Below are 14,636 nucleotides of genomic sequence, written 5' to 3' on the forward strand. Positions count from 1 at the left end.
ACTCCATGCACACTGTCTTAAAAATCGCTGCTTCTATAGGAGTTTTGTGTTCTGCCTGTAGAAGCAGCTCAATGTTATCCTATGTGTCCATTCACATTAGGACGAGTACAGGCATATTTTGAGCTCAGCGTTTAGAGGTAGGAAAAAAACCCTTCTAGGTTGCGTTTCCGATTGGAACTTTCTGGCAGAAAAAGCACTAAACTCTCCTAAACTGTGTACAAAAAAAATTTCTGCCAAGGGAGCTGGCGTTTTTTTAAGCATGGAGCCTCAGTATCAAGGAAAAAAACGTCAGCTGAAATCTAATTAGGCTTCATTTCCATGGACGTTTTTGGACGTTTTTACAGCCACTTTTCTGAGTGTTTTTTGCAGCTTAAAAACGGCTCTCCATGTTAGTCTATGGCCTCATGCCCACCATGACGTTTTTGAGCTGTAGATGGCTGAGCCGTTTTAAGCTGCAAAAAAAAAAAACAGGACCAGTGCGTTCTTAAGCTCCAGCGTTAGAGCTGTAAAAACGCCAGACGTTAAAAAAAAAAAAAAACGCTTAAAAACGCGTAAAACCGCTACCGCGGACCAGTTTCAGCAGACATGTTCGGTCGTGTGTACGGGGCCTTAGAGTTTAACCTAAGCCTACCAACATTTGCACACAAAACTGAATTTTTGTTTAATCAAAATTTTGTACAATATACATTCATATTTTTAAACCAACAAGTAAAAAAGATAAGCATCCTTTCCATTTCACATACCTGACATAAACATTCATAGGAGGAAAGCTTTCCAAAACAACAGAGCGGTCATTAGGTGTGGGGAGATTCATCATTGCCGATGGCATGAAGAGAGACATGGTGGAATTAAGTGTGGAATCAAGCAATGGTACAGTGACGCGAACAGGGACGTTCATTTTCATAGATATACCTTTTAAGAACAAAAAGAGGAAAGAATGAATTACCCTTTTCAACATTTTTAAATGACCTATAATAAACAATGAAATTATTTTCAGATGTATTCCATGTACTGTATACCAGAAGGGAAACATACAAACAAAGCATATCCCTCTATAGTGTGTACTCAATTAACGGATTTAAAACTGCGTCGCTTTAACTGATAATTGCGCGGTCGTGCGACGTGGCTCCCAAACAAAATTCATGTCCTTTTTTTCCCACAAATAGAGCTTTCTTTTGGTGGTATTTGATCACCTCTGCGGTTTTTATTTTTTGCGCTATAAACAAAAATAGAGAGACAATTTTGAAAAAATTCAATATTTTTTACTTTTTGCTATAATAAATATCCCCCCCCCCCCAAAAAAAAAAAAAAAATATATATATATATATATATATATATATATATATATATATATATGTATGTATGTATGTATATATATATATATATATATATATATATATATATATATATATGTATATACAGGGCTTTTTTTCAGGGGGAACTTGGGGGAACTCAGTTCCACCACCTCTGGCTTAGGCCCCATACACATGATAGAATTTATCCGCAGATACGGTTCAGCGGACCGTATCCGCGGATAAATCCTCTCTAAGATTTCAGAGGATTTCAATGCGATGGCGTGTACACACCATCGCATTGAAATCCGCGCTGAAATCCTCTGCCGATGACGTGTCGCGCCGTCGCCGCTATTATGACGCGGCGACGGGCGCGACGCTGTCATATAAGGAATTCCACGCATGCGTCTATTCATTACGGCGCGTGCGGGGAATCCCTTTGGACGGATGGATCCGGTAAGTCTGTACAGACGAGCGGATCCATCCGTTGGAATGGATTCCAGCAGATAGATATTCTGTGCATGTCGACAAATATTTATCTGCTGGAAATCCATTCCAGGGGAGATTTATTTGCGGATAAATATCCGTTGGCGTGTACACACCATAGGATCTATCCGCAGAAACCCATTTGATGGGATTTATCTGCGGATAGATTCTATGGTGTGTATGGGGCCTCAGACCCTCTGGTGCCTGCTCACCACAATCACTTGTAAACACAGAAGTCTGGTTTCTGTGTTTACAAGTGACAGCTTTGCACTCTGTGTGTAACCCCCCTGAACTCTGGACTCTGTATGTAATGCAATCCTGGTATTTAATGCCCCTTTAAGACCCTTCTACTGTTGAATGGGGTCGTGGTTGAGTTCCTGCACCTATTTTTTGAGAAAAAAAGTTCTTTATATATATATATATATATTCACAAGGTAATGGAGTCCATGTCTGAATACTCTGGTATGTAACCTTTACGAGAAGATTTGAAAAATAAAACGATTTTAAGTGCAGCAAATCTTGAACTTTTTCTCATATATATATAGATATATATATATATATATATATATATATATATATATATATATATATATATATATATATAAATCCTCAGTTTAGGCCGATACGTATTCTTCTACATATTTTTGGTAAAAAAAAAAAAATTGCAATAAGCGTTTATTGATTGGTTTGCGTAAAAGTTATAGCGTCTACAAAATAGGGGATAGTTTTATGGCATTTTTATTAATAATTTGTTTTTTACTAGTAATGTCGGCGATCAGCGATTTTTATTGTGACTGCGACATTATGGCGGACACATCGGACACTTTTGACACAATTTTGGGACCATTGTCATTTTTACAGTGATCAGTGCTATAGAAATGCACTGATTACTGTGAAAATTACACTGGCAGTGAAGGGGTTTACCTGTAGGGGGCGCTAAAGGGGTTAAGTGTTCCCTAATGTGTGTTTCTTACTGTAGGGGGGAGTGGCTGTACTTGTGACATCACTGATCGTCGTTCCCTGTGACAGGGAACAGACGATCAGTGACACTCTCACTAGGAAGAACGGGGAAAGGTTTGTTTACACTTACCTCTCCCCGTTCTTCAGCTCTGTGACCCAATCGCGGGACACCAGTGGCGATCAGGTCCGCAGGTCCCGCTGGCGTGGTCACGGAGCTCAGGACCGAGTCGCGAGCGCGCCACGGGCTGGGCTTCTTAAAGAGGACGTACCTGTAAGTCCATATGCCCAGCCGTGCCATTCTGCCGACGTATTTAGTCGTGTGGCGGTCCTTAACTGGTTAAGAGCACTAAGTGTCATTTCTGTCTGCTGCTTCGTTCTGACAAGTTTTACTGACACCAAGAGAAAAATGGTGACAGGGGAGGATCCTCTAGGTCAGTGGTCATCAACCCTGTCCTCAGGGCCCACTAACGGGCCAGGTTTTATGCAGCCTAGAATACTGCAATCACTGAGCAGCAAATGATATCACCTATGATGTATTTCAGTTATCTTGCAGTTATCCTTCAAACCTGGCCTGTAAGGCCGGGTACACACGGACAAACATGTATGGTGAAAGCGGTCCGTCGGACCGTTTTCACCATACATGTCTGCCAGAGGGCTTCTGTACGATGGTTGTACACACCATCGTACAGAAGTCCGCGCGTAAACAATACGCGGGGCGTGTCCGCGGTGTCGCCGCGTCGATGACGCGGTGTCGCCGCAACAATGACGCGGCGACGTGGGCGGCCCGCCTTTAAAATGCTTCCACGCATGCGTCGAAGTCATTCGACGCATGCGAGGGACGGCGGGCGCCTGGACATGTACGGTAGGTCTGTACTGACGACCGTACATGTCCGAGCGGGCAGAATTCCAGCGGGCTGTTTTAAAACAAGTCCAGGAATATTTGTCTGCTGGGAAAAGGCCCGGCGGGCAAATGTTTGCTGGAATTCGGCCCGCTCGCGCCCACACACGACCAAACATGTCTGCTGAAACTGGCCTGCGGGCCAGTTTCAGCAGACATGTTTGGTCGTGAGTATGGGGCCTTAGTGGGCCCTGAGGACAGGGTCGATGACCAATGCTCTAGGTGATTGACAGCCTCAGCTCTGATCTTGTGAGCTGTGTGAATGGAGGGGGTGTGTCCCTTCCCTCCAATCAGCTCTCAAACCTCTCCTCGCTGAGCTCTGCAGAGCGTAACTTCAGCTCTCCGCCCCATTTTTCGTAATTCTCAGACAAGCTTTATAAATTTAGCACTTTGAACAGATGTAGAGAAGAGAAGACTGCAGATAGACAGATATAACTTATGTAGGAGGATTTGTTTCATCTCTGTGTATGACCTGAGGATAGTCACTTCACTAGGTATATGTAAGGGTTTACAACCACTTCTTTTAGTTTACATTCTATTGCTGTCAATAAAAACTACGTATCAGCTCCTTCAACTGCCTGCCAGCTCATAGAGGTTCCTTAAAGGTTCACTCCAAATGCCTCCCTCCAACTAGTCATCCTTAAGCCATGATTATTTTAAATGCCCCAAATGTGAAATCGTGTTTTACACAACCATATGATTATATTGTAAAACTTCATAAAGCAAGGTCTGCTCAATAATTCCGCACCCAGGGCTGGACTGGCCTACTGTGATAGCGGGAAATTTCCCACTAGGCCGCTGGCCTTGGGGCCACTTTGCAGGGCCAATCCTGGGCACCCAGGGCCAGCCCTGCCATGGTCCGTTGGGTTGCCTTGGAGGGGAAGGGGATTACAAGTGTCACCGGATTACAAAGAGCAGGAATCACCCGCTTACCCAGCGGTCGCTGTCAATCAAGTCCCTCCTCCTGGCCCAGCTTCTATGCTAGACATCACACTGGTCCAATGCCGGGACGCATGTCGTCTATCATAACAGCCCGGGCCAGGAGGTGGGACTTTGTCTGACAGCGGCTGCCGGGTAAGCGGGAGATCCCCCACTTTGTGTAATCTGGCTGCTCTCTTCTCTCTCAAACCCCCTGCACCGGTAAGCCTGAATTGGATGGGCAGTGGTGAGGCTGCAATGATGAGCACTGGTGAGGCTGCATTGATGGGCACTGGTGAGGCTGCATTGATGGGCACTGATGAAGCTGCACTGATGGGCACTGGTGAGGCTGCACTGATGGGTACTGGTGACGCTGCATTGATAGGCACTAATCAGGCTGCACTGATGGGAACTGGTGACCCTGCACTAATGGGCACTGGTAAGGCTGCACTGATGGGCACTGGTGAGGCTTCACTGATGGGCATTGGTGAGGCGCTGGTAAGCCTGCATTGATGGGAATTGATCAGGCTGCATTGATGGGCACTGGTGGGGCTGCATTGGATGGGAACTGCTGAGGCTGCATTGGATGGGCACTGGTGAGGCTGCATTGATGAGCGCTGATCAGGCTGTATTGATGGGCACTGGTGAGGCTGCATTGATGGCCACTGATTAGGCTGCATTGATGGCCACTAATCAGGCTGCATTGATGGCCACTGATCAGGCTGCATTGATGGCCACTGATCAGGCTGCATTGATGGTCACTGGTGAGGCTGCATTGATGGCCACTGATTAGGCTGCATTGATGGCCACTGATCAGGCTGCATTGATGGTCACTGGTATAATACACTCTTCAAATATGCTTTAAATGCATGGTTTTCCCTTTTATGAACAAGAAAATAATGACGTTATGCTGTTGAGCTGGTATAATAATGCTATGAGGCTGGTATGAAATTATTTCAAGGACTGGTTTTTATTCATAGTCCGGCCCTGTCGGCACCCCTGAGAAAGTTATATATTTACTATACCCCCTTACCTTAATCTCATGGTATGACACTCTATGGTGCAGGAGCATCCTTCTGCCACATTTCAGATCCTTCTTGGCAAATGGATCACAATGTCACATACTGCCCTGTGTTTGTGTTGGAACTGCATTGGGCAACTCTGCCCAACGCTGCCAAACTCTGCTTGTGCCCTCAGCCACGATTGTAAAATGTAAAAAAGCTTTACAAGTTATAATCTAACGTGATTTTTACAATCTAAGGGCTACTAATAGTAATCTCTTGAGTCTTCTAGAAATCAGACAAGATCTCGTACAGGTCTGGTCTTCACCATGTACAAATACCCAAATAAAATCTGCAGATGTTGGATATGGCTACTATCTTAAACTACTGCACTGCTATATAAGGGGGTAAATACCGTACATGCCCGATATCAGCATGGACATAGGAAAGATTTTCTGTGTAAAATATGCTGCACATAGAAGATCCAATTAGTTGGGAGTCACAATAAGACTCACAGCAGCATTAGGAAAGCTGCTAAGCTGCATTACCGGAGATTTGAAAGGGTAAAGTCAGCTAGTATTATTAAGTCAGCATCGGTCTAAGCTGGAATTATAGCTGCATACATACAATACAAAGGAGACCATTTAGTCTATCACTTAAGCCCTGTACACACGATCAGTCCATCCGATAAAAACGGTCTGATGGACCGTTTTCATCGGTTAACCGATGAAGCTGACTGATGATCAGTCGTGCCTACACACCATCGGTTAAAAAAACGATCGTGACAGAACGCGGTGACGTAAAAAAAACACAGCTACGTGCTGAAAAAAAACGAAGTTCAATGCTTCCGAGCATGCGTCGACTTGATTCTGAGCATGCGTGGATTTTTAACCGATGGACGTGCCTACTAACGATAATTTTTTTTTCCAATCGGTTAGGAATCCATCGGTTAAATTTAAAACAAGTTGGCTTTTGAGTGTACGTGGCCTTACTGTATATCAATATAATTAACATACTTTTTACTAAAATGTTAGGCATCGTCTGTAATATAAATTATTAGCCGGATTCAGGTAGAGAGGCGTATATTTGAGCGGGCGTAGCGCACCTCATATGCGCTACGCCGACGTAACATAGAGAGGCAAGGCCAGTGGCCCGGATTCAGAGAGCAATTGCGCCTGCGTAACCATAGTTACGCAGCGCAATTGCTTACTTGCGCCGGCGTAACGAATGCTCCTGATTCAGGAACCTCGTTACGCCGACTGCAGCCTAAGATATGCGTGGCATAAGGCTCTTATGCCCGCATATCTTAGGCTGCATTCTTGCAATGGCCGCTAGGTGGCGTTCCCGTTGTGCTCAGTGTATAGTATGCAAATTGCATACTAACGCCGATTCACAACGTTACGCGAGCCCTGCGTACGCAGTTTACGCCATTTGCGTACGGCGGTTTTCGCGTAAGGCTGCCCCTGCTATTAGCAGGGGCAGCCAATGTTACGTATACCCGTCGTTCCCGCGTCGCGAAATTTGAACTTTACGTAGTTTGCGTAAGTGAATCGTGAATGGCGCTGGACGCCATTCACGTTCACTTTGAAGCAAATGACGTCCTTGCGACGTCATTTGCCGCAATGCACATCGGGAAAGTTTCCCGACGGAGCATGCGCTCTACGATCGGCGCGGGAATGCGCCTAATTTAAATTATTCCCGCCCCCTACGGGATCATTTAAATTGCGCATGCTTACTGCTCCGTGAATCGCGGGTAGCGCAGAAAATTTGCGGGGGCGCAGGGCAAAAACGTTGCCCTGCGCCTCCGTAAAAACTGCGCAAAGGTACCTGAATCTGCCCCAGTATTCACAAAGCACTTGCTCCCTAAGTTACGGCGGCGTAGCGTAAATGGGCCGGCGTAAGCCCGCCTAATTCAAAGTAGGCAGGTAGTGGGCGTGTTGTATTAAAATGAATCGTGACTCCATGTAAATGAAGCGCCGAACGAACGGCGCATGCGCGCGCATGCTCAGAATCACGTTGAATTTACTCCGTAAGATACGCCAGTTCAATGCCTACGACGTGAACGTAACCTACGCCCAGCCCCATTCACGTCCGACTTACGTAAACGTAAAATCCGACGGCAGTTCCGACGTCCATACCCTAACATGACTTAGACCAGCTATTTGGTGGTTTATCTTTACGCCGGACGTACGCCTTACGTAAACGGCGTAGCTTACTGCGACGGGCGCAAGTACGTACGTGAATCGGCGTATCTAGGTCATTTACATATTCGACGCGTAAATCAATGGAAGTGCCCCTAGCGGCCAGCGTAAATATGCGCCCAAGATACGACGGCATAGGAGACTTACGTCGGTCAGATGGAGCCGAAATTCAGGCGTATCTCCTTTGCAGAATCAAGCGCATAGATACGACAGGGTGCATCCGTGGACTTACGCGGCGTATCATTAGATACGTCGGCGTAAGTCTTTGTGAATCCGGGCCTATATTTTCAGTAAAAAAATCCCTAAGTACACATTAACCACTTCCCGACCCCCGCATGTACATATACGTCCACAATATGGCACGTACAGGCACATGGGCGTACACGTACGTCCTCGCCTATTAGCGGGTGGGGGGTCCGATCGGGACCCCCCCCGCTACATGCGGAGGTCGGGTCCGCTCGGGGAGCGATCCGGGACCACGGCGCGGCTATTCGTTTATAGCCGCTCCGTCGCGATCGCTCCCCGGAGCTGAAGAACGAGGAGAGCCGTGTGTAAACACGGCTTCCCCGTCCTTCACTATGGCGGCGCATCGATCGCGTCATTCCCTTTATAGGGAAGACACGATCGATGACGTCATTCCTACAGCCACACCCCCAAACAGTTGTAAACACATACTAGGTGCACCCTAACTCCTACAGCGCCACCTGTGGTTAACTCCCAAACTGCAACTGTCATTTTCACAATAAAGAATGCAATTTAAATGCATTTTTTGCTGTGAAAATGACAATGGTCCCAAAAATGTGTCAAAATTGTCCGAAGTGTCCGCCATAATGTCGCAGTCACGAAAAAAATTGCTGATCGCCGCCATTAGTAGTAAAAAAAAAAAAAAAAAATAAAAATGCAATAAAACTATCCCCTATTTTGTAAACACTATAAATTTTGCGCAAACCAATCGATAAACGCTTATTGCGATTTTTTTTACTAAAAATAGGTAGAAGAATACGTATCGGCCTAAACTGAGGAAAAAAAATGTTTTTATATATGTTTTTGGGGGATATTTATTACAGCAAAAAGTAAAAAATATTGCATTTTTTTCAAAATTGTCGCTCTATTTTTGTTTATAGCGCAAAAACTAAAAACCGCAGATGTGATCAAATACCACCAAAAGAAAGCTCTATTTGTGGGGAAAAAAGGACGCCAATTTTGTTTGGGAGCCACGTCGCACGACCGCGCAATTGTCTGTTAAAGCGACGCAGTCCCGAACTGTAAAAACACCTTGGGTCTTTAGGCTGCATATTGGTCCGGGGCTTAAGTGGTTAACAAAATCCCTCCAGAAAAAGCTATTTAGGACTTTTAAGATACCACAAGTTTTTCACGGTGTATATATATATAAAACATCCAAAGTTTATTTTTGTAACCAATAAAAGTCAACATTAAAATCCATCAAACATGGTTTGCATAAGCCACTCAAAGATTTAATCATAAATGAAGAAGTAAAAGTGAAATATCCACATTCAACACGTTTCACAGGTCAATTTCTGCTTCTTCAGGATAAGAAGGAAAGGGTTTTCCCCTTGTCTAAAACAACAGCAACATGTTCATATAAACTACCACCATTCAAAATTACAGAGAATACATCGCCAGAGATGGATGAATCCCGATGTTCAACTTAAAGAGGAAAGTTGAACAGTTTCCCCCCAAAAAAATTTAAGTCAGTAGCTACTGATTTTTAATATAAGGACAGTCACCTGTCCGGGGGTTCCAGCAATGTCCTCACCCGAGCCGATTCTTCAATCGCCTTCGGGTCCAGGTGCCAGCATCTTAAAGGGGTTTTATTTGAAACAAAATGAACAAAGGATAAGCTATGAGCAGGGGCGGACTGACAACTCATGGGGCCCCTGGGCAATAGAAGATTATGGGGCCCCTCTGGCTTACAGATGACCACCATGCCAGGAGGTAGTGCAGAGGCGGGCAGCTAAAATCTTGGGATATTCACATTAAAAGCATGTCATTTTCGGACATATCAGGGACAGATCTAAAAAAAACACAGATTTTTACATACTGTGCCTGGTTTTACTGAGCCTGGCAACCCGGATGGGGCCCCCTAGTGGCATGGGGCCCTCGGGCAGTGCCCGAGTGACTCAATGGTCAGTCCGCCCCTGGCTATGAGCTATTACTAAGCATCTATCCATGATGTGAAACATGTTCGCTTTTTTGTCCCCTATGTCCACTTTCTACCTTTGATTGCAGTGTTGCATGAACTTTTGGATGTTATACAGCTTTGGATTTTATCCTTTGTTCATTTTGTTTCAAATAAATCGCCTATCAGAGTGCGGCAGTCCAGGAGCATTTCTTTTTTCCACGGATCAGCGCAGAGTCTGCACCTGTCAGTACTACAGGGCGGGAGCACAGCATAGGTCGCAGGGCTTGGAGCAGTACTCTTTTCCATCTTAAAGGGGTTGTAAAGGAAATTTTCTTTTTCCCTAAATAGCTTCCTTTACCTTAGTGCAGTCCTCCTTCACTTACCTCATCCTTCAATTTTGCTTTTAAATGTCCTTATTTCTTCTGATAAATCCTCACTTCCTGTTCTTCTGTCTGTAACTCCACACAGTAATGCAAGGCTTTCTCCCTGGTGTGGAGAAAGCCTTTTGAGGGGGAAGATGGCGAGCAGGCAAGTCAGGACACTCTCTACTTTGCAGATAGAGAAAGGAGCTGTGTGTTAGTGGGCATCCTGACACTCCTTCTTACCCCCTCAAGAGGCTTTCTCCACACCAGGGAGAAAGCCTCGCATTACGGTGGAGAGTTACAGACAGAAGAACAGGAAGGGAGGATTTCTCAGAAGAAATAAGGACATTTAAAAGCAAAATTGAAGGATGAGGTAAGTGAAGGAGGACTGCACTAAGGTAAAGGAAGCTATTTAGGGAACAAAATGTTTTTTCCTTTACAACCCCTTTAAGTAAGGGAAGTCAGCAGTGAAGCCTTGCAGCTTCACAGCTAGTTTCCTACTGTGCATGTGCTGCCCTTTGTGAATGGGCCCACAGTCTTTTGGGACCTGTGATGTGTCCCAGAAGGCTGAGGGAGGAAGGTGCCAAATGTGACACCGGAGGGGAGGAGAATTCCAAAAAGCGGAAGTTCCATTTCTTGGTGGAACTCTGCTTTAAGATCAGAAGAAAGAGAGGGGAACACTTTGACACCAAACTGGGAACCAGGCGTGTAGCAGTAGATGGAGGACATCCCCACTCCAGCAGGAAGAAAACAGGATGGATGGTTAGTAGTGAGGACTTACAGGATAGAAATGATGAGTGGGGATGTCCTCCATCTAGAGCTACTTACCTGGTTCCCAGTTTGGTGCCAAGTAGTTCCCCTCTCCTTCTTCTGACCTTTAGTCCTGGTTCACACTGGTGCGACTTTGAAATCCCTCTACTTCAGAATGATTTCAAAGCCGCAGATCAGTGCGATTTGCACCTCCTATTTCATTGCGACTTGCTACTTTGTTTAACAGAAAGCTATCCAAGTCACAATGAAATTGGCAACAAGTAGTGCAAGAACCTTTTTCAAATTCGCTGGGACATGAGTTACGGCAATTTGAATGGTTCCATTGTCAACAATGGGGTGCGATTTGTTATGTGATTTGGAACTGTCAAAACACATGACAAATCGCACTGGTGTAAAGGGGGGCTAAGTTGAACATGAGGATTTACCCATCTCTGGCAATGTCTTCTTTGTGGTAGTTTATGTGAACGTGTTGTCTTAGACAAGAGGAAAACTCTTTCCTTCTTTTCCTGAAGAAGTGGGCTTTGACCTGTAAAGCATATTGAATGAGGGTACTTCACCTTTTCTTCTTAATTTATGATACAATCTTTGAGTGGCTTATGCACGCCATGTTATCATATGCATTCATGCATTATGTGATCTGCAACATGTTTGATGGATTTTAATGTTGGGTTAAAGAGGAGCTCCAGTCACCCCAAATATTGTATCTGCTGACTTTTAATGTAAGGACACAGGCCCGGCAAAGCAAACAATTGCTTGGGGCCCCAAGCTGGCCGGGGCCCCCAACTTCTCCTTCCCAGGCTATAGCGTGGCCGAGCTCCTCCTGTCAGTCCGGCCGAGTACCGCGCGGTACAGAAGATTCAGTGTCCTGTTACCGGCCGGACTGACAGGAAGTGCTCACTTCCTGTCAGCCTGGCCGGGAACAGGACACTGAATCTCCTGTACCGCTTGGAACCCGGCCGGCAGTGTCGTACTAAGGGGAGGGCGGGCCACACACGTGTCTGAAGCAGCTGCAGGGAGACTCGAGGCAGCTATTGTGATACCGCGATACAAAGGAGGGGATGCGTGGTGACATCCCCTCCTCTCACGGCCGCCGGCTGTCTGAGCGTCCCAGTCAGTGGTGTTCGGCACTTCTCACACAGTCACAGGCACATCCGAGTGAAGGCTTCTCCCCTCCTATCTTTATGTACAGAGGGGGGGACCTTCTGTGCATGTGCCATCACAACGCTTATCTGCAGCATCTGAGCCTGAGGTACTGAATTGGGGAGGGGGGTCTCTGCACTGGGGGTGTGTCTCTGCACTGGGGGGGCGTCTCTGCACTGGGGGGTGTCTCTGCACTGGGGGGGTGTCTCTGCACTGAGGGGGGGTCTCTGCACTGAGGGGGGGTCTCTGCACTGAGGGTGGTTTGCACTGGGGGGGTCTCTGCACTGGGGGGGTCTCTGCACTGGGGGGTGTCTCTGCACTGGGGGGGGTCTCTGCACTGAGGGGGGGTCTCTGCACTGAGGGGGGTTTGCACTGAAGGGGGTCTCTGCACTGAGGGGGGTCTTTGCACTGAGGGGGGTCTCTGCACTGGGGGGGTTAGCACTGAGGAGGGTCTCTGCACTGAGGGGGTTTGCACTGAAGGGGGTCTCTGCACTGAGGGGGGGTGTGAACTGAAGGGGGGTCTGCACTGAAAAGAGTCTGTGTAACATGCAGAGAGTCCAGAGCTATAGGGGCTGTGTAATGCAAAGGGGTCCAGAGGTGCAGGGTGCTGTGTAATGTAAAGGGGCCCAGAGGTGCAGGGGGCTGTGTAATGTAAAGGGGTGCAGAGTGCTATTTAATGTAAAGGGGTCCAGAGGTGCAGAGGGCTGTGTAATGTAAAGGGGTCCAGAAGTGCAGGGTGCTATTTAATGTAAAGGGGTACAGGGGGCTGTGTAATGTAAAGGGGTCCAGAAGTGCAGAGTGCTATTTAATGTAAAGGGGTGCAGGGGGTTGTGTAATGTAAAGGGGTGCAGAAGTGCAGGGTGCTGTGTAATGTAAAGGGGTCCAGGGGTGCAGTTGTGGAGAGGGGGGTACACAGTAGTAATAAAGAGATATTGAAGGATGCAGAGGGCACACTGGGGTGTTTTTACATTTTAACGTGGGGGGGGGTGCCAGATATTGGATCTGCCCCGGGTGCCAAATGCTCTAGGTACGCCCCTGCCGGCCGGTGTTCTGCCAAAAGAAGTTCCGCCCGTGCGTGCGGGGGGGGGGGGGCCTCCATGTTCATTTTGCTTGGGGCCCCCTAATTCCTTCAAACGGCCCTGTAAGGACACTTACCTGCCCCTGGATCCAGCGCTGTCTTTAACCAAGCTGATTCTTCAATTGGCTTCAGGTCCTCGACTAAGGGGAACCGGCAATGAAGCCTTGCGGCTTCATAACCGACTTCCAACGGCGCATGAACGATCCTCGTTGCACTTTGTAAATGGTCCCTCAATCTTCTGGGACTTGTGATGTGTCGAGAAGGCTGCGGGGAAGAAGGAAGGGCCGAACTTCCACTCAGATCGCTGCCGCGATCCAACCAGATTTGGGGGAGTGGGTACCTGTCAAAATCGGTTACCCACTCCCATTGTGAAGTGCAATTTTTCCTGCATTTGGTCCACCTAATGTATATCTCTGCCCACCTCCTACCAATCCCTCTTTCCATCTTCTGTGTGTGCATTCGGGCTGTTCCTTTATCAGAGTTAATTTATCATAAGGGAAGACTATACCTAATTTCCTCTACAGTTATGTACTAAAATAATGTATTTAATATCTTGCTTTGGTCTGTTTAGTTTATTTATTGTTTTTCTATTCCAGGTACCTTGTTCCTCTGCTGTGGTTGATTGGGCATTTGGGCACAATCAGTGGACCTTCCTAATGGCCCATACACACAATCTGATTTTCCGACAGGAATTGTGTGATGACAGGCTGTTGTTGGAAAATCCGACCGTTTGTATGCTCCATCAGACAATTGTCGGATTTTCCACCAACAAATGTTGGATAACATCCTTTAAAAATTTCAATTTCAATTTCAGTCCCAGTGACACCCTAAAACACAGGGTGTCACCTGAAAAGAAAGTAGGGGTACAGTGGGTCACAGACAGTGGCCCAGATTCAGGTAGATCGGGGCAATATTTGCGTGGGCAAAGAGCAAAGATTTTTCTCTGCGCCCACGCAAATATTTCGTTTTGCCCGCGATTCACGGAGCATTAGCTCCGTAAATTGCGCGGGCGCAATGCTAATTAGCCCTGCGTAAGGGCGCCTAATGTAAATGATCCCGCCGGGGGCGGGAATCATTTAAATTAGGCGCGCTCCCGCGCCGAGCGAACAGCGCATGCTCCGTCTGGAAACTTTCCCGACGTGCATTGCGGCAAATGACGTCGCAAGGACGTCATTTGCTTCTAAGTGAACGTGAATGGCGTCCAGCACCATTCACGAATCACTTACGTAACCGACGTGAAATTTAAATTTCACGAGCGGGAAGCGCAGCTATACTTTAGCATTGGCTGCCCCTGCTATTAGCAGGAGCAACCTTGCGCTAAAGTTGCAGTACGGAAACTCCGTACCTTGCGTGCCCAGGGCCCGCGCAACTTTTGTGAATCGGTGG

General features: G+C 46.8%; 1 protein-coding gene across 1 annotated transcript in view; it reads right to left on the reverse strand.

The window, feature by feature from the left end:
- Positions 1-14,636, reverse strand: part of LOC120937695 (heme-binding protein 2-like) — a 36,463-nt gene that overhangs the window by 7,623 nt on the left and 14,204 nt on the right. The window contains exon 3 of the mRNA XM_040351113.1: positions 744-912. Within this exon, the coding sequence (XP_040207047.1) occupies positions 744-912 (169 nt within the window). The remainder of the gene's footprint in view (positions 1-743; positions 913-14,636) is intronic.

Source organism: Rana temporaria, chromosome 4 (assembly GCF_905171775.1).
Source record: "Rana temporaria chromosome 4, aRanTem1.1, whole genome shotgun sequence".
Taxonomy (NCBI): Eukaryota; Metazoa; Chordata; class Amphibia; order Anura; family Ranidae; genus Rana; species Rana temporaria.